This window comes from Panthera onca, chromosome F1 (assembly GCF_046562875.1).
Source record: "Panthera onca isolate mPanOnc1 chromosome F1, mPanOnc1 haplotype 2, whole genome shotgun sequence".
Lineage (NCBI taxonomy): Eukaryota > Metazoa > Chordata > Mammalia > Carnivora > Felidae > Panthera > Panthera onca.
In genome coordinates this window covers 37,938,949-37,959,380 of record NC_138355.1, presented here as the reverse complement: position 1 = coordinate 37,959,380, position 20,432 = coordinate 37,938,949, and the positions used below count along the sequence as shown (strand labels likewise).

Genomic DNA, 20,432 nt, shown 5'->3' with positions numbered 1-20,432 from the left:
AACTTCTGGTCATTTGCATGATTCGGTACTATCAAATAGGTTGGCTTATTCTGCAGCGGCCAAATCTATTTCACAGCTGAGTTACGCTGTTAGGCCAAGTCGCGGGACCCCGGTGTCCTGAGCTCCTCATATCATCCCAGGAACGAGAATATTGCTAATAAAACTGAAAGGAGACACAAACGTGACTGGAGCCCTGTGGTCACATGCTCAGTGCTTTAGATTAAATGTGGGCTGGACTGAATCAAAAAAAAACCCACTTAATCCCAAGTATGATTATTTAGGAATTCGGTATTTATATGGCTGAAAAAGGATAGGTATAAAATCACATAACATTCCCCCCACACACTAGGAATAGCCCTGCAATGACTTCAAAACAACACAGGTCACACTTTTCTGGCATTTGATACTTGCTGTTTTGTTTTCTAGGTCTTTCTGCGGGTTCAGTACTTCTTATATTCTTGATTGGTGTCACCTTATGCACGATATTAAAACACAGAGAACGGTAAGTTCATTGCACGCTTGACCAAAAGGCACAAAAGGTTTTGGCTTCTTGCCTGAAACTAAATTCGGAAGCACACGTTATATGCCATGAATATTGTGTTGTGATCACTGGAGTAAGGGATCTTGTGTGGATCCCTTGTCCTCTCAAGGGCTCTTGAGAGGAAGCCCTCTCTGTAAGAACTTAAAAAAATTATCAAACACTTACTTTATTTCAATGATGTTTATTCAGGTGATATATTATTTAAAAAATCTAGAAAATTAAAATTTGAAAAATCGCAGTGGTAACAACTGCAGATATTTTGGTATATTCCTATCTGATCTTTCTCTTACTTTCTTTCTCTTTTTCTCTCTTTAACTGAAATTTTAGCATGATAGTCTCCCACCTAAATTTTTAAAATTTGGCCTTTATCTTTTGTATCATATGTTTTCTTTTTAGTTACTTAACAGCAGATTGTTCTATGTATTTCTGTATTGTAGAAATTTTAGGTTGCTTCCACATTTACTTTGATAATAAATAAAGATACAAGAAACCCCTTTGAACAAAACCTTTTTGAATAAAACCTTTCCCCCCATCTACTTATTTCTGTAGCACAGATGTCTAGAATTACTAAGAGTATGAACATCTAAGGTGCTTAATAAATACTGCCCAATGACTTTCCAAAAAGTTTGCTCTAACTTGACCAAACATTGAGTAATTAATGTATTTTGGATGTGTTGTGTTTCTGGACTTTTTTTTCCTGCTATATCGACTTATCTGTTCTTCTATCACAAATCACTTTGTGTTTAATTAGTATAGTTTTATACTGTTCTAATATACGGCGGGGCAAGAATTCCCTTGCTATAATTTTTACTATTTTCTTTTCTATTGTCTTCTGTTTATTCTTACCAGGCGACTTTTAGATCATTTGCCATTTCCAAAAAAAAACATATGTTGTGATTACACTTAAGTCTATAGATTAGTGGGTGAGAAATTGGCATCTTTTTCTGTAATGTGTTCCTCTTTGGAAGCATCGTAGGCCTTTCTATTCATTCAAGTGATCTTTTCTTCCGCTTGGTTGTTGTTTTCATGACTACTTTTAAATATATTACTAGGTTTTCTGTGTTTTGTTATGTTTTATTATCCAGAGATTAGATCTAGTTTTATTTTTAACTTATTAAAGTTTTAAAATATTTTAATCTATAATGTAATATTGACTGCCATAGTAGGTTATGTGCTATTTGGTGGGTGCACAAAGCAAATGGTCAAGTCACAGAGAATTTGTAGCAGAAAAAAAAAATTCCATGGTGAACAAAATGTTTCAAAAGCGCCTCAAGAAACTGTAGACCAGGAGAGAAAGGCTTTCCTGGAAAGAGTAAGCGAGCAGTTTGAGTGAAAACCCAGAGGCTTGTCATTCCATCATGTGTTATGAGAACTACGCAAGCAATCTGACACAACTGGGACATGGTGACTAAAGGAAAAGGCAGCATAGATTTAGGTGGAGAGATGGCGTAAAAGGCCCCTCTAACCCATAAATCTTGTTTCAAAATATTCTGATAAGTGCAAAGGATACCTTTTTAGCAAATGAGACCATCAGATGTCAGCCTAGGGATGGTCTGTGTGCATAGGTTCTTGAATCTCTGTATGTGCCAGTGTTAGAGAAGATAATCAGGTGAAGCCTTACCACGTCTCAGGTAACCTCTAGTGTGTGTGTGTGTGTGTGGGGGGGGTGACCACGTCATGTCACCCCAAACATGTCACCCATAAACTCCAGCAACATTACTTTCACATGCTAAGTCACTTGGATCTATCAGGGCTGACGCACTGTTCACCGTTGTAAAATGCCTGATGGAGGCATTAGACATGACGGGTTACACTGAACCTCTGTAACGATGACATCTATGAACCTGAGTGCTTTGTTCTGAGCCCGGCGGGGCCTGAGCACCGCAGGTCCTACAAGGATCTACAACTGTGATATACTTTAGCCTGTAGTGTTTACCAGAATACGGACCATAGAGCCCTCATTTTGTCAATGACTTCAGGAAATAAAAAGGGTGTTCTGTGACCAAATAACATGCGTTATCTTTCTCATGAAGATTCACAATGACCATGAGAATATTTAAAGCCCTACAATGAAGAAGCCTGTTTCATTTTATTTTCAAACCGGAGTTCCCCAAATTAATTGGACTGGAGAACTCTTTCTCAACTAATGCTTGAACATCCCATGGAACTAATGTTCCATTGAACAGTCACTGGGAAATCTAGAGAGGTGGGCAGTAGCTAGATCATCAAAAGCCTTGCATACCGTGACAGAGGAGTTGGTGGGTATCCAGTCAGATCTTGAGCAAGGTAATAATATGTTCAGATACGCATTTTCAAAAGAAGGGCAGGATTGGGCTTCCAACCAAAGCAGCCGTGGTGGGGATCGGGAGGATGGAGGTATCATCACTATTTAGAAGAGAGGATTTCTGGGACTTAGTGACTTGCCAAATGCGGGCAGAAGGGAGAGAAAAAGAATGACTCATGTGGAGTGGATCCAGTGGTTCACCAAAAGAGGAGAGGGGCAGTTTTGTGGAGAAAGAGGAGTTCACTTTGGGGGCACTCACGACGCAGGACGCAAGAGAGGGACCCGGACTCTGGCAGGTGACATTTAGATCACATTTGAAGCCTTGAGACCACAAAGAACATAAAAGGTAAGAATAGGGATGAAAACGGACCTCAGAAGGACAGTAATGCTTAAAAGGGAGGAGAAGAAGGGACAGTCAGAAAACGGAAGGAGTAGTCTCACAGAGTCAAGGGAGAAAAGGGTCTCAAAAAAAAAAAAAATAGGGATGTCAGTCACATGGCTTTCCTCACAGGAAGTTAGAAGATAATTTTAGCCAAGAGTAATTAGAAATTTAAATAAATAGAAAATGTGGTCTCTATCACTTTCCTTCATACTACTAATTTTGTTATCAGAGAGTCACATGTGTAGGAAAATTGGCAAACTTTAGGAATGCCTATAAGCTCAAATAATTTATAATGTTCCAGGCAGATTATTTAGTTTATGAATGGGACTATATCATGTACTATACTGAAGCACCTCCATTGATATAAACCAAACCTATATGTTAAACTCCATTCCTAAGCATCACTCGTTTTATTTCCAATTTGTAACTGACTTCAATTTATTTTCTGATAGTTGATCTAGACGTTTGAGCTGCCTTAAATACTTTCTGTAAACGAGATAAATAATCGGTCACTTAGAAATTTTGCCTAAGTAACAAAACTAAATATTTTCTAAAATGTTTATTTATTTATTTTGAGAGAAAGAGTTTGCGTGAGGGTGAGGGGTGGAGAAAGAGAAAATCCCAAGCAGGCCCCACGTTGTCAGCTGTCAGCAAAGCCCAAGGCGGGGCTCGATCAAACTGTGAGATCATGACCTGAGTCGAAATCAAGAGTCAGATGCTCAACTGACTGAGCCCCCCAGGCGCCGCGAAATTAAATATTTTTTAAAGCCACCCAAACATTTGAGAGAGACCACTCTTCTCTAGACATCTAAGATCTTTTAATGAAACCTAAATCTCAAGTAGACCTAAAAATTACCATTGTATAATATTCTTGACGCCTCTATCTATAAGCTGACTTCTTAAATATGGTAGTAAGTGACATGCTCTGAGTAACCTTAGCAGAAATCATTCTTTGGTAATTCTGTAATACTTTATTTCAGAGTGCTACCTGATAATGTGATCACATTTTCATGTCTCTTGCTAATTTTGGCCAAGGGGTTTTAGGAGCACAGTGAAGTGTGTGGGCTTTCAAAGAGTAAAAGTAAAAATGTCCTCTTAAAAATTATCTCAAGCTTTTAGTGCTGTAAGACTACAGAAGGGTTCGGAATTTAACATCAAATATAAAAACTTTCCTTTAAGTTAGACTGGAAGACTGTGTCCCACAAAGGTAAATTTATGGTCATATCCTAAAATTAAAGCTTCTTTTTTTAATTTATTTTTTCAAACTGAGGATCATAGTTCTAAGTTATTGAGGGTCCTGGATCCGAGGGAAGGCAACCTTGTACCAACTTTTGATTTGGACACTTAGCATCCTAGCAAGTTATTTATTTTTAGGGGTCTTTCCAAATAATAGGGGTTATAGTGATCATCTCATATGATACTTAGGACATCAAAATGAACCCATTCATGAAAAGTACTTATCACGTGATGGGAATTACAGAAAACAAATAACTATGACATGTTTATAGTAATCATGGCCAATGAGCAAAGAGTTTACTTTTTTCTTCCTTTTTCCATTTAGGAATTATTATACAAACAAAAGCCCTATAGAAGGAGATCTTCATTTAGAAACACAAGAAGTCTATTCTATTGATCCATACAACCCAGCAAGCTAATCGGCAGACAAACTGGTATCTAATGAAATTGAAATATTTTTATTCACCCATCCGTCAAAATGCCTTCAGTTTATATTTGTCAATAAGTATAGTACTAAATGAGTATGGTTGTATTGCACAAGTCTTCAGCAATCATGCGCAGAAATTGTTAACTTACCTACTTCGTATTGCCAAACTGATGCCATGGGTTCTTTTCAGTTCATTCATCCATTCAACAAATACTGAATACATAGTGTAATAATTAAGGATAAAATGGAGAAGATGATATGTATTTTGAAGAGAAAGAAAGCATACTCCTATAGAGTATGCTGGGTCATTGTAATGAGCTTGGTGAGTATTCTGAGATGGAAACCAGTGGAGGGTTTTAAGCAGAGGGGAGAATGGTCACTTTAACTGCTGTGTGGAGAACGGACTTTAGGAAGACAAAGGTGGAAGATGGAGGCATCCATTAAGACTTTATCACAACAGTCTAGGCAGGAGGTTGTGAGTGGCTGCCACCAGGATGGTGAGAAGAGGGCAGCTTCTGCATTACTTTGAAGTTTATTTATTTATTTTTGAGAGCGAGAAGGAGTGGCGAGGGAGAGGAAGAAGAAGAGCAAGAATCCCAAGTAGGCTCTGCGCTGTGAGCGTAGAGCCCAACATGGGACGCCATCTCACAGCTTATGACCTGAGCCGAAATCCAAGAGTTGGACACTTACTGACTGAGCCACCCAGGGGTCCCTGCATTATTTTTAAGAGAGCAACAGTAGAGTTTGCTCATGGTTTGTAAGGGAGAAGGCAGTGACGATGGCAAGGTTTTTTGGCCTGACGACTGGAAGGACAGAATTGCCACTAATTAGGATGACTGGCAATGTGAAAAGGCGGGATTAGGGAGAAAAAAACAAGAGTTTCACTTTGGAGAGGTTAGAAATGAGATATCTAATGGGCATCCAAGTAGAAGTATCAAGAAGGCAGTGGATGTACAAGTCTGTATTTCAGAGAATAAGTCCAGGCTCAAGACATAAATACGGGCCCTGTCAGCATATGGATGTATGTAATAATGAAATCAAATAAGATTAGCAAGGGGGTGAAAGGGGCTAGGGAAGAGAAAAGGTCCACGTGCCGGACCTTGAGTCCTTCCACATCCAGAGTCATGGAGTATGAGAGGGAACCTCGGTATTATTTTGAGATAATACTCACTTTTCATGCCTTGTCTCAGTCCCCGCTACAACAGTGAAAAGTATTATCTCCAAATAATACCAAGGTGAGCATATACTCTCCAAGGTGAGAGAAGCAAAGCTAAACTATCGGCTAGGGTCTCAGGATCAGTAATGGGCAGAGGCTGAATTCAAACTCAAATCTACATTCAAATTGTTTTCTCTTACATAATCTATAAAATACAAAAATAAACCCCTTTGCCCGCTTGGAACTTATTTACAACAAAAAATAGACAAAACAATAGAACAAAAAATAGAAAACAATAGAACAATATAGAATGGAAAACAGAAATAGAAATATAGAAATAGAAAACAATAGAACAAAATAAAAAACAATAGAACAAAAAATAGACATCGACTTATCATAGTGTGAGAGTAAGTACCTTAAACAAGATACAGAAAAACTGGTGCGGTAGCTAAGAAAGCCAAGATTACCTACTGCTGGTGAACCATGGAAAGAGGAAAGAGAACAGCAGAGACCAGGCCCGAGTGATACCTAAATCCAAACCGCTAGGGGTCCCAAGTAAAACTAGTTTATGAATAATTTGTTGAATGAACGCATGAATGAGAAAGAATGATACCATTGCTTGGATTTCTATCTCATGACTTATTACTTATCAACATAAAATTTAATCATCATTTCCTTCAGATCCTGTTTCTGAAGAAGGGATCTCTTGATAGAAAGTGTCTTCTAAGAGGCTTGATGCTCTATCGGTTATAGCACATTTGGGGGAGAGAGAGAATGTTAACGTTCTCATTATGTAAATTTTGAGTCACATCACTGCTCTTCCTGCTGCCCCCTGAACAGAAATTCTCTATTGCAGTGTGCCTTGTTTGGATCCTACTGAACATCAGTTGGGACGAAACGATTTTAATATCAGCCAGTCTATGAGTATGGTCTCAACATCAGTGAAATGTCTTCATAAGCTGTGATTTCCCATATGCACTTTCTCTCAAGCAGAACAAAGAAAGTTTGCGTGATAATAAAGATGGGATCCCAGTCTCACCGCCACACTCTCTTCAAGGACTTTTTGACGCCTCCCCTGTGATGTGCCTGGAGCCTGGCTATGGCTACAAACAACAGAACTCCTTAAGTGTCGCCATTTTAATTAAGGAAGGCGCTAAAAAGCGCTGCCGTCCTATCTCGACCCTTCTTTTGTAATCAGCATACTTACTGTCACCATATATTTTTGGTTCTAGAGTGGTTTTAACTATTTAAGCAAAGGAGAGAGGATTTCATGCAGTTATGATGGGCATTCTTCTGTTGGGAAGTCTAATTTTATTTTAATAGTAGCATCTTGCTCTCATATGGTTAAACATTTCACCTGTATTTCCGCTTGTTTTGAGGGTTGTTGTTCTTTTTCCACAATGTATACTTTGCCTTTCCATAATCACTCAGTAATTCCAATTTGCACATTTTTTTTTCATTATAGGAGTCAAGTTTTCACTGTAAGGTTTTGGTGTACAATTCAGGCTCTGGATATTTCCTTGGCAGTTTTGTCAAAGCTCTGTGTCCTTTAATAATGTGTACAGTGGTTACTCAAATAAATTTTATCCTTTAACAAAAACATTTGCCTTTCAGGATTTTTTTTTTCTTAGAGCCAATGAACTCTTAGAGTTTTTGTTTTTCATTTTTTGTTTTTAATTTTAATTGCAGTTAGTTAAGGTTTCTGGAGTTCCTGATCTAACATTTATACATTCTGGATCTTCCCACTTTGTTGTTTTAGCCGACTTGCAACCCACAAACTCCATTCCCTCATCCTCAAGATATTCTCTATTCGTCCAGACAACGCCTTTCCCTAGCCCCCTGCCACCACACTCGAAATCCAGCTGACAATTTTCCTTACTGTAGCATTTATACTATTGAGAAAATAAAACCTTGCTCCATGGCTACCACAAATTTCTCTTGCCATCCTCTCCTAGACTACGTATTCTGTTTGGCATCTTTTTTGTTTTAAAATATACATAACATAAAATTTAGAATCTTAACCATTTTCCAATGTACAGTTCATAAATGTTTGCATATTCATTATTGTGCAACAGATTTCTAGAACTTTCTCATCTTAGAACATTGAAATGCTATATCCATTAAACAATAACTCTACATTCCCCTCTTCCTCCAGCCCTCAGAAACCACTACTCTCTGTTCCTGTGAATTTGACTACTTTAGATACCTCCTATATGTGGAATCCTACCGTGTTTGTCTGACTGATTTATTTCACTCAGCATAACGTCAACTTTTCTCCATGGGTAGCATGTGTCAGAATCTCCTTCCTTTTTCAGACTGAATGATATTTCGTTGCTTGTATATATCACATTTAGTTCATTCATCTGTCAGTGGACATTTGGGCTGTTTTCATGACTACCGTACATAATGCTGCTGTGAACGTGAGTGTGCAAATAGCTCTTCAATTCAATTCTTTGCTTTCAATTTCAATTCAATTCATTGCTTTCAATTCAATTCAATTCACTGCTTTCAATTCAATTCAATTCAATTCAATTCAATTCAATTCAATTCATTGTTTTCAATTCGTTAGACACATACCCAAAAGTGGGATGCTGTTCAGCATCTTTTATTCAGTCATAATCAGTACTATTTTCATTCCTCCAAATTATCCGTCCGTGCACCTCAAGCCATCTATTCTACCTTTGTCTCTATTCTCCTTCTCTTAGGAGCTGATGAAAGCATCACAGGGTAACTAGGTCAACCTCCTCTCCCTCCACCTCTGTCACTTCACCCAAATACTTGTGTCTGGCTTGTACAGCTTCCTTAGCTTCTGTGAGTATGGGGATGGTAACAGGAGTAATGGCAGAGAAGGCTGCTCTGAGCTGAGAACTAGACCTTCAAGAAAGGGGGTGAGAAAGCAGATGTCAGGAAATCAGTGCAAAAGGAAGTGGCAATGGGTGGTCTAATATCTGCTACTATATCTTCCCACCCCCATCCTCCTCCCTTCTCTACAGCATTTGACGGTTGCAATTATTCCACTCTCCACACAACTCATTCCAAGTCTTGCTTTACATACAACTGACTCTTATTTTAACTTTTATTTTTTTTATTTATTTTTTTTTAAATTTTTTTTTCAACATTTTTTATTTATTTTTGGGACAGAGAGAGACAGAGCATGAACGGGGGAGGGGCAGAGAGAGAGGGAGACACAGAATCGGAAACAGGCTCCAGGCTCCGAGCCATCAGCCCAGAGCCTGACGCGGGGCTCGAACTCACAGACCGCGAGATCGTGACCTGGCTGAAGCCGGACGCTTAACCGACTGCGCCACCCAGGCACCCCTTTAACTAACTTTTAAATCTGGGGTCCTTAGGGACCACAGACCTCCAAAGGTTTATGGCTAGAACTAAATTTCAATATAGCCGCTTTCCTTTGTAATCCTAGATATTCTAGTTTGTGCATTAAAAAGATTAATTCTAGGGGCACCTGGGTGGCTCAGTCGGTTAAGCATCCGACTTCAGCTCAGGTCATGATCTCACGGTTTGTGAGTTCAAGTCTCACATCAGGCTCTGTGCTGACAGCTCAGAGCCTGGAGCCTGCTTCAGATTCTGTGTCTCCTTCTCTCTCTGCCCCTCCCCTGCTCTCTCTCTCTCTCTCAATATAAATAAACATTTAAAAAAATTAAAAATTAATTCTGGAGGCACCTGGGTGGCTCAGTTGGCTAAGTGTCCAACTCTCAATTTTGGCTTAGGTCATGATCTCACAGTTCTTGAGATCAAGCCCTGCAACAGGCTCCACATTGACAGCTCAGAGCATGCTTGGGATTCTCTCTCTCTCCCTCTCCCCCCCCCCCCACACTCTCTCTCAAAATAAATAAATGAACATTAAGAAAAAATAATTCTGAGAAGGGGTCCAAAGGCTCAGCCAAAGAGACAAATGGGTCCACCATACACAAAAATATTAAAAACCATGAACCACATGTGAACCACATCTAAATGTCTCCATCCTGATCTTCCTATCATTTATTCTACATACATGTTCTCCCTTAAGAGTGCCATCAATTCCTGAGGTTTTGACCCTCTACCACCCATTTCCTTTTCAAAAGGCCTCTTGCTGGACATCTCTGGAAGTCTGGTTTCATAATCAAACTATATTCCCAATATTTTCCTAGAACATTCTCACACTTCCTGGCTCTCACTAAAACTCCATCTGTCTCATGCCCCCAAGTCTTTCTCAGGTTTTAAAAAAAAAAAAAAAAATCCTTTGACACTCTCTCTTTAAAAAAAAAAAAGTTTATTTTTGAGAGAGAGCATGTGAGCTGGGGAGGGGCAGAGGATCCAAAGCGATGCAGGGCTTGAACTCATAAACTGTGAGGTCATGACCTGAGCCAAAGGCTGACACTTTACTAGCTGAGCCACCTGGGTGCCCCAACACACTCTCCCTTGATCAAGTTACCCTCTCTCTCCCATATGTTTCCTACTGGTGCTGCAACAAGTTACTTTGTAGCTGGAAATGACTCAGATTTATTCTTTTACCAGCCTGGAGGTCAGGAGGCAAAATGAATCCTACAGAGCTAAGACCAAGGTGCTGCCTTTTCCAGCATCTAGAGGTGGCTGTCATTCTGTTCGGCTCATGGCAGCACCTCTCCAGTCTCTGCTCCGGTCATTGCCTTCTCTCACTCTAATCTAGTGCCTCCCTTTCATAAGGACCCCTGTGATAATACTGCCCACCTGGATAATCCAGGGTAATCTCCCATCTCAAAGCCCTTAAATCAATCACATTTGCAAACCCCCTCTTGCCGCCTAAGATAACATAATCACTGGTCTGGGGATTAGGATGTGGGCATCTTTGGGGTCATTATTCAGCCCATCACAGACACCCATTTCTCTCACCCTTGAATTCTTAACCCCCTGCTCCAAATGCATCCTTCCCCCACGTTTTTGTTCATTTCAATAAATAGCACCATCATTCATTTTGAATCATGAGGCTAATTCAGGATTCAAGGCTAATTCTCTTTCTCAGCACTAACTTTAAGAAAGGAAGTAACCAAAATCCAATGCATGAATAAATTCTGTTCATTTTGTCTCCAGTTTCTTAATTGTCCACTTTACCTCCAGTCAAGGCCACCATCAAATCTCACCTGGATGATGGCAAAACCTCCTTGCTGGTCAGCCCCATTCACTATTGCCTTATTCCAAGCCAGTCTCCCCGCCGTATAGACAATTATATGTTTAAAATGTAAATCTGATTAGGTCAGCTAAAAAATTTTTTTTCCAGTGGCTTGGTATCTCTCAATTCAACTTAAAGGAATTAGTTCCTGGTATTTCCTACATACTGTACATGTTGCCCCAAACGGTGGCTTTCACACAAGGAGCAGGCATTTCGTTTGCTGACTTATTCACGCGGATTCTTGACCAGAGGAAAAGTCATGCGGAGGCGTTGGAAAGCTGAGCAGCAAGATTCCACCGCCTTTATCCGGAGCCGCCCAGCCTCCACGCGGACGACATCAAGGAAACGAAGCATCACCAGCTTTTGCTCCTGCGGAGGGCTCCCGATGGTGGTCGTGGGAGCGAAACTCGTTAGAAACGATGCAAATTAGTAGTAAACAGGACCTCGCCCCTTAAGGGGAAGCTGCGGTCAAAGTCTTCTTTCCGCCCCTCCCAGCTGCGCTCTCCACACTCCGCAGCGCTGGGAGCGAGCGCGTTGCCTCTCATCTCCCCGCTGCGCTCTCTGCTGCGCTTTCCTTCGAGGTCGCACCTCTTCCTGGAGAGGATGGGAGCCTCTTCTCGGAGGAGCCCGCAGCCTCTCGGGCCGCCGGCGCCCCCTCTCTCCCGCTCCGGAGGAGCCCTCCTCGCGGTTCTGCTGCTGCTCACGCTGCCGGCGGCCTGGGGTGAGACTCGGGGCTGGGCGCTGGGTGGGGCGAGAAGGCAGGGGGACTCTGAGATCCCCGCCCATGCCCGGACCCTGGTGGCTCTGGGTGATCCCCTCTGCCGGGGCTTGTGTTGTGCCAGCGGCCCGGGAGCGCGCAGGTGCCGAGCAGGTGCCGAACAGGTGCAGCAGGAAATTTCTCTGCCTTTGTCTGTTAACAAAGGCCGGCGAGAGCGGAGCGTAGTGCGGATTGCAGCCAAGAAATGGGGGGCTGGAAATACGACCACCTTGGGTTCTGATCCTAGCAAGTTCTTAAGTGTGAGGAAGGTTCCTGCACCTGCCCGAGTCCGTTTCCTTTTCTGTGTGGTGTGAACCCGGATTTCTACCTCGCGGTGTTGTTACCTAAATGGCATGAAGTGCGTCCAGGGGTCTAACACACAGCCTGTCACTTAAGTTCTTTCCTCCAGCCATTCTTTCTGAACTTTGTGCATGAGCGTGTTTGGACAAGGAGTCCTGCCGGTGGAGTTTTCACCGTAAACTGCCTCGCATCTGGTTGGATGCGACCCACTCACACCCCAGACCACCACGTGCACCTATTGAGCGCCAACGTGTGAAGAAGTCCCACGGGGTTGGAAGAGCCAGCGAAGTTCCAGAACCCTCAGTGTCACTAGTCGCAGATAGAAGGGAAGTGTAGAGATGTTTTCACGGTGTGGCAGTTTGGTCATGTGTTTTAGTAGAAAATAAAGCCTGTTATAACTGATGGGAAATTTTGAGGTGGCATCTTCCCTTCCTTCCTTCCTTTTAAATAGGTAAACATTTTCAGTTTGAACCCTTCTCTTCTTATTTTTGGCTTTCTGAGAAGTCTTAGTTGCTTGGACTCATTGGTAAAACCTCTCCGTTGAAATGAGAGTCTTAATTATTTTTGTCCAGCCTCTTCTTGACCAAGTGACTTTGTTCTCTGTTGTCACTAGACATTGTGTGTTCATTGTTTGTGCCGTCTAAGAGAGTAAGGAAAAAGGAAAACCAAGTTTCCACTGAAGTCATTACTAATAGACATCCTAAAGTAACCAACCAGGTGAAGAAACGTGATAAAGCCGAAAGTTTTATTACTAGAAGAGAAGCAAGCCAAGTGTATTAAGCAATCTATGGTCAATGCGTAGAAATTTTTGTGAACCTTTTGAGTATATTTGTGTCTCTTCTTACTGGAATGTTAATTACAAAAAAAAAATATTTACTAAGGTTATCATAATAACCTGAAAATGTGAAACAGCTTAGTAATTTACTTGCCAAAGGAATTTAGGTAAAGAAAATGTTTATGGAATGCTGACAGTGTGCACAGCACTTTGGACTTTATGAGAGAGCTATTTCTCCAAGGTGCATTCATGTAGAAGCTGTGTGGTGTTTTATGAACTTTTCTTAATTAGGAGGCCTGGGTTCTGTTTTTTTCAGCCGCTACTTACTATCTGTCGGCCTGGAGCCCAGCAAGCCAATCACATCCCTGACTTTCAGTGTCCATACATACAAAATGAACATAGTCGACATCCTGCCATATGAGAGGACTATTGTGAAAATCAAATGAGGTAGTGTATGTGACAGTGTTTTTTGTAACCTGAAAAGCCCCTGTAGATCTGAGAAACCATGAGTAGGACCTTCCCTGACAAGAGCCTAAAGACCACAGCATGACTCAAAAGGGGGACATCTCAGCTTTGATGATCAGAGAAGGCAGAGGGCAAGGAGCATGGCGCTCGCAGCATTTAAGGAGTGAATCCAAATTGGACATGCGGATTCACCCGGATAGTTATTTCACATACACATGAGCACACTCGGGGTACTAGGGCAGTGTGGAACATAGGACGGACTCTGGCGCCCTCACCTGGTCCTTGGGGCAGCTCTCACTCTGTTGCCGCGCTGTGTAAAGACGCAAGGTAGAAAAGATGGCAAGTCCAGTGGCTTTCTGTGAATTGTCCCCTATTTCAGTTTACATGTGTTCAGATGAGCAGGTTTATGGTTTATGTTACCTCGTCTTATCTAATATAACCTCTGTGATTGCACAAGTAACTTCGAAGTGTTTCCACATAGAAACAGAATGAAGATAATTCTAATAAGACCAACTTAAGCAAACAAGACAATCCCTTCCACGCATGGACACACGCAGACATGCGCACACAGACACACGCAGGCGCACACATATCCAAGCTCTTTGTCAGAGACACTAAGAGGAAGAAACATTGTCAGTCTAATCACAAGTCACCAGAAGTTCACAAAATTAAAAAAACGAGAAAATGTCAAGACTACTTGAAATGAACATCCACCTTGTGAACAGAGAAACTCATTGACTATTTTGTCCCTTTAGACATTAATTAATGATCATATTAAGTCATCATGATTAGCAAAGCGTTTAAAATGTTTATTTCATCTCTATCGCATATTTTTAAATTTCTATTTATGTATAACATGTGATATTATATAGTTTTATAAATATAAAATTATCACATATATTTAAATATATTTACTATTTTAATATATGATACATGTAATATAGTTCTTTTATATAACAATGTTATATAAATTATGTTATATTTATATATATATAACATGACATGACAATTTTTTATATAATTAACATATATAATGACATCATACACATGTGAAATTTATTAAGTGGTATAATATGAATATAATTTAATGTGTAGTATTAAGTTGTTATAGTTTGTATATATAGTTTATAAGTAATTTATAATACACATTAATCTGTATAATAGATATAGTATATATTATATATTATAATATAATAAATTAATATGTTATATATAACATAATATTCCAAACTATATATTATAATACATAATATTATATATTACATTAGATTACATAATATACCAAATATAATATGTAGTATGTACTAATATTATAAAATATATAAATATTTTTAAATATTAAATATAAGTACATTAAATTTTTTTTAATGTATGCTTTCTTTCCTTAACTGATGAAGGTGTTTTAACAAAACATTTGCAGACATTTGCAGATCTTTTCATAAAAGAGTAGAATCTGCAGACTGGAGACCAGAGTGTGCCCCAGGTTGACAGTTCATGTTTGAACAGAGGCATGGAAGTAATAAGTAAATTGTGTTTCTAGCACAGAATAAAACAATCTGCCTTGAATGGAAGTTTGGATTGGGAGTATTTCAATGTGGGCTGGGTCACCCAAGACAAAACCACAGCGAGATGATTGCATACACCCACTAGAATAGCTAAAATGTTAAAAATTGCCAACAGTGTTGGCAATAAGATGAACTAACTGGAATGACTTCCAACTCCTTTGGAAAACAGTTTGGCAGTTTCTTAAAAAGTTAGGCACAAATGTGTCATACGACTGAGCGTTTTACCCCTAGGTATTTACTCAAGAGATGTGAAAGCATGCGACCACACAAAGACTTCTATAGAATTTTCACAGTGGCTTCACTTGTAATAGCCCACAACTGGAAACAATCCAAATAACCTCCAGCAGCTAAAGAGATGAACTAAATTAAGTATATTTGTACAACTGAAGATTACCGAGCAAAAAGAAATAATTTTTTTTTTAACGCAACAACCCGGATAAATCTCAAAATAAGCTTTCTGTGTAAAAGCTAGACCAAAAGAAAAGAAAAAAAAAAGTACCAACTGAGTGATGTGGTTTATATGAAATTCTAGAAGGTCAAATCAGTCTGTTGGAAGAGGAAGCAGGTCAGAGATCACCTAGAGGAGGAGGTGGAGAGATGGATGCATTACAAAGGGACCTGAGGAAACTAGAGGGAGCCTGATGGAAGTGTTTGTTATTTCCATTGTGGTAATAGTTTCATGAGGCATACATGTGTCAAAAGTCATCAAATTGAATACTTCAAATATTTTTCAGTTATTGTATTTAATATACTGTAAAGCTATGCGGAAGAGGTTTTTTTTAATAAATTAGAGTAGATCTTGAGTTTATGGAGTTCACGTTAATATATTTATTATAGGACAAATAGGATAAATAATTTATTTATTATAGGATAAATAATTTGAGGGATTGGAAATGAAGGAGGAAAAGGAAGCTAGGTCAAGCTTTCTCTAGTGAGGATTCATACATTCTTTTTTATTTGGGCTATTATCCATATTTGCATTTTTACTTTTGCCTCACAGCTAGTAAGTAGAAGTTCAAGTCCAGATCGATACGAATCCAGTTCCTAACACTATACACCATTATATTTTGTATTAGTTTCTTATTACTGCTGTTACAAATTACCACAAGCTTAATGAACCAACTTCAGTTCAGGTCATGATCTCACAGTTTGCAAGTTCAAGCCCCACATCGGGTTCACTGCTGTCAGTGCAGATTCCCTTTGGATTTTTTGTTGCCCTCTCTCTGCCCCTGCCCCACAGGAGTTCTCCCTCTCCCAAAAATAAATAAAAATTTTAAAAAATTTAAAAAAATTTAAAAAATTTTTAAATAATAAAAATTAAAAATTTGAAAAAACAAAACCGACAGATTTCCAAACCTAGAATAAAATATTTTTCCAACAGATATTTCTTCTTGATTACATACTGTTTGACTGTAAATATTATTTTTATTACCTTAACTTAAACCTATTAGGCCTGAAGGGGAGATAGCTGAGTCTAGTATTTAAATATATATATATATATGTATATATATAATATACATATATTATTAATGTATAATAATTAAATAGATATTTATATATTAAATATATTTTATATATATTAAATATGTATAAATTATATATTATATATAAATATATGTAAATATATATTTATATATTATATATTATATATTTTATATTTTATATTATATTTTATATTATATATATTATATATTATATATATTTATATTATGTATTATATATATTTTATATTATATTTTATATTTTATATTTTATATATATTTTTATATATATTACATATATATTTATATATATATTTATATATTTTTATATATTTTATATTATATATTATATATTTTATATATTTATATATATAATTATATATATATAAATTATATATATAAATATATATGTACATATATATACATACACATACACACATATATATATATTTAACTCTTAATTGCCTTCAAAATAGCAATGACTTTCTAAGTGAGTAGATGCTGATTTAAAAAGTTCATATCTAAGATCGCTACTAAGGGAAGCAATAATTTTACCATTATTACAGTATTCTTCTTCTTTGATCACATCCATGAAGCATATTGGAGACAAACAGACAGCAGAGTAGAAGTTTCTCCATTAACTTTGATGCCACTGTGGTCTTGGTCTCCAGGTAATTGCAAAGCCCCGGCACAGCTCCCGTTTGCCAGGCCTACAGAACAGATTGAGAAGTCTGAGTTTCCCATTGGGGCATCTTTGAACTACATATGCCGCCCTGGTTACTACAAGAAACAGTTCCGTATCACCTGCCAAGAGAACTTGACCTGGTCAAGTGCTGAAAACAAATGTGAACGTAAGTACCTTTAGACTGAGAATTCCACTGTGTCAGTTAAATGTCCATAAGAGCTGATTCAATTGTTCAGGTTTTGGAACCAAGATGCATATGACTTAATAAGTTTGCCTAAAAGGGATTGCAGATGTGAGAGTTATTCTTTGCGTCCTATCTTCCTATTGCTTTGACTTCCTGACACCTTCATTACAAGTTCGATTCATGAGAAATGACTATCACAAGGCATGACTGAGGGAAAACCTCCATTCAGTAGGGGTTCCCCGTTGTCACCACTGAAACTGAGTAACGAGTGACTTGGGAAAGGAAAGAGAAGTGTAGGCGGGGAGAAAATCCCACACTTCGAGACCCCGATTTACACTGGTTGAATTACAAAGTGAACACTTTGGGAATAAGGGAAGTTTACATTTTTCTGGGAGGCACAGTATGAGGATGAGGTAGATCTGGAGGAAGGCTCTTTTTGAAAGTGGTGCTTAGTGGGTGGCTGGTCCTAAGGCAGTCTTGTAAGTGTCTTTCAAGGGGGCAAAAGCCTTGGAACTACAAATGCTTTTCAGTAAAGGTTGGGACAGCCAATTGGGATCTTATGTACTTACTAAGAGAAGTTTGGAGTGTTCGATGTCCGGTCCCCAAATTCTACTTCTTTCCCATAGGTAAATCATGTGGAACTCCTCCAGAACTCATCAATGGCAGAATGACCATAAACGGAGACACCAAGTTTGGATCAACTATTAATTATGCTTGTAATGAAGGGTGAGTCTAGTGCCAAGCATCACTGTTTGGGAGGACAGTTCCAGAATTGTAGCACCAATCTCTAAGCAATAGTCTTAGAAAGTCTACCTGCCTATTAAAAACATAGCAATAAGAGAGGTGCCCGGGTGGCTCAGTTGGTTAAGCTTCTGACTCTTGGATTTGGCTCAGGTCATGATCCCGATATCATGAGTCTGAGCCCTGCCTCGGGCTCTGCTCTGATGCTGAAAAGCCTGTTTGAGATTCTCTCTCTCACCCTCTCTCTCTCTGCCCCTCCCCTGCTCTCTCTCGCTCTCTCTCAAAATAAATTTTTTAAAAAAGAGGTTAAAAAAACAGCAATAAGATTTCTAAATAGAAGTGGTGGCTTGAATCCAGGCATTCAACTCTGCCTGAAATGACTAAACAAATATTGGAAAAATAGGAAAAAACCTATATCCATGCTAGAAACCTGGGGGTGGAGAGGAAAGATGCCTACTGCACAACCAATTAATGTACCTAAAACCAAGCGAAACATTCATTAAATGGGAAGGACCAGCTCTCTAAAGACGCAAATGGAACAAACAGTAGTTGATCCATGCATATATTCTTGCCCCAAAGCGCCAAGAACTAGAAATGTTGGACTGAGAAGTGGGAAAGAATGATTTGTTTGGGATGATGGAGCTGAATGGTAGACAGGCAAATTTCGATTGTTAGAGCACCTCTCCAGAAACGCACACAGTGCAGAAATCTTGCTGTGGGCATATTCTTGGCTTATCCTGAAGGGAGACAACCAATTCAGGAAAGAAGTAGAGAGACTGCTTTACCATAGATCTTAACTTTTGCTTTGTTTTTATTATTTATTGCTCACTTAAAATACATTTACTATAGCATAAGCAATAACGATAAAATGAACTTCGGCGTATACACCACCTACCTTAAGAAACATTGCTAGTACCTTGGAAGCCACCTATGTGCCTTTTCCAATTCCCCTTCTACCTCCAACATCTGTGTGGAAGGAACGACCATCCCGAATTTTGTGTGGTTCGTTCCCTTCCATTTGTTCCCCTTTTCTCCCATACATACTCCAAGTCAGTTTCTATTTAGCTTTCCCTAGTTTAAGCTTTATGTCACTGGCATGATACGCTATGTACTTCTCTTCAACTGGCTTTTCTATTTAACAGTTTGTTTTTGCCAATTATCTATGTGGTTGTGGTTAATTCATTTTCACTTGGGAGAGTATTTCCTTATGTGGGTATGCCACAATTTATTTTTTCTTGCTTGTTATATTTGGATTGTTGCCAGTTTGTTTTACTTTGTTTTGTTTTGGCTACTCTAAGCATTCCTGATATGAATATACATGCCTCCTAGCGCACATGTACAAAAGTTTCCTTAGGACAGTGGTTTTCAAACTTCTCTTCCCATGATCCACAGCTAAGAAATGTAGTTTTATAACACACACACACACACACACACACACACACACACACACACACATACACATCACACACAATTTTAATATAAATTAAAAGTTATTGAAAACTTCTTACCACTTCTAATCAACATTGTACTGGAGGTTCAAGCCAGGACAATTAATCAAGAAAAAGAAGCAAAAGGCATCCAAATTGGAAGGAAGGATTAAAACAGTTTCTGTTTGGGGGCACCTGGGTGGCTCAGTCAGTTAAGAATCTGACTTCAGCTCAGGTCATGATCTCACAGCTCATGGGTTTGAGCCCCGCATTGGACTCTGTGCTGACAGCTCAGAGCCTGGAGCCTGCTTCAGATTCTGTGTCTCCCCCTCTCTCTGTCCTTCCCCTGCTCACGCTCTCTCACTCTCTCACTCAAAAATAAACAAACATTAAAAAATTTAAATAAATAACTGTTTGAAAATGATGTGTGTTGTATAGAAAATCCTAAGGAATGTACACACACACACACACACACACACACCAAAAAACCTATTACAGCTAATAAATAGTTCAACAAGTTTCAGGATATCAGACCAATACACAAAATTAAATTGTGTTTCTATACTCTAGCAATAAACAATCTGAGAATGAAATTAAGAAACCAGTTCCACTTACAATAACATCAAAAAAATAAAATCACTTAGAAATAAACTGAACCAAAGAAGTATAAAAGTATACACTGAAGATTATGAAATATTTTTGAAAACAAAATTAAAGAGGATCTACATAAATGGAAATATATTCTATATTCATAGATTGGATGACTTAATATTGCTAGTGTTATAATAATATTGAATATTATAGAATTATAGAATATTGACTTCACCAAATTGACCCGCAGATTTAATACAATCCCTATAAATTCCAGCATCCTTTTGCA

The 20,432-nt window shown here is 38.8% G+C and overlaps 2 protein-coding genes and 1 long non-coding RNA gene across 11 annotated transcripts in view; 2 read left to right on the top strand and 1 right to left on the bottom strand.

Moving 5' to 3' along the window:
* CR2 (complement C3d receptor 2) overlaps positions 1 to 7,580 on the top strand; it is a 34,018-nt gene extending 26,438 nt beyond the window's left edge. For all 8 annotated transcript variants that reach the window (XM_060643960.3, XM_060643961.3, XM_060643962.3 and 5 more), the window contains 3 exons: positions 427 to 502; positions 4,769 to 4,877; positions 6,883 to 7,580. In XM_060643960.3, coding sequence (XP_060499943.3) covers positions 427 to 502; positions 4,769 to 4,862 — 170 coding nt within the window. In that variant the 3' untranslated portion in view covers positions 4,863 to 4,877; positions 6,883 to 7,580. The remainder of the gene's footprint in view (positions 1 to 426; positions 503 to 4,768; positions 4,878 to 6,882) is intronic.
* On the bottom strand, positions 7,408 to 11,252 carry LOC132686283 (uncharacterized). The gene is made up of 2 exons (XR_013553326.2): positions 11,144 to 11,252; positions 7,408 to 8,900 (listed from the first exon to the last, which is right to left on the bottom strand). It is a non-coding gene; the product is annotated as an uncharacterized LOC132686283 (long non-coding RNA).
* A 401-nt stretch (positions 11,253 to 11,653) lies between these two features.
* Positions 11,654 to 20,432, top strand: part of LOC132686278 (complement receptor type 1-like) — a 68,273-nt gene continuing 59,494 nt past the window's right edge. Inside the window, exons 1-4 of one of the 2 annotated variants that reach the window (XM_078441403.2) lie at positions 11,778 to 11,893; positions 13,321 to 13,451; positions 17,187 to 17,366; positions 18,011 to 18,110. In XM_078441403.2, the coding sequence (XP_078297529.1) occupies positions 18,052 to 18,110 (59 nt within the window). In that variant the 5' untranslated portion in view covers positions 11,778 to 11,893; positions 13,321 to 13,451; positions 17,187 to 17,366; positions 18,011 to 18,051. Of the gene's footprint in view, positions 11,894 to 13,320; positions 13,452 to 17,186; positions 17,367 to 18,010; positions 18,111 to 20,432 lie in introns of both variants that reach the window. The other variant, XM_078441402.2, reaches the window with a different exon arrangement.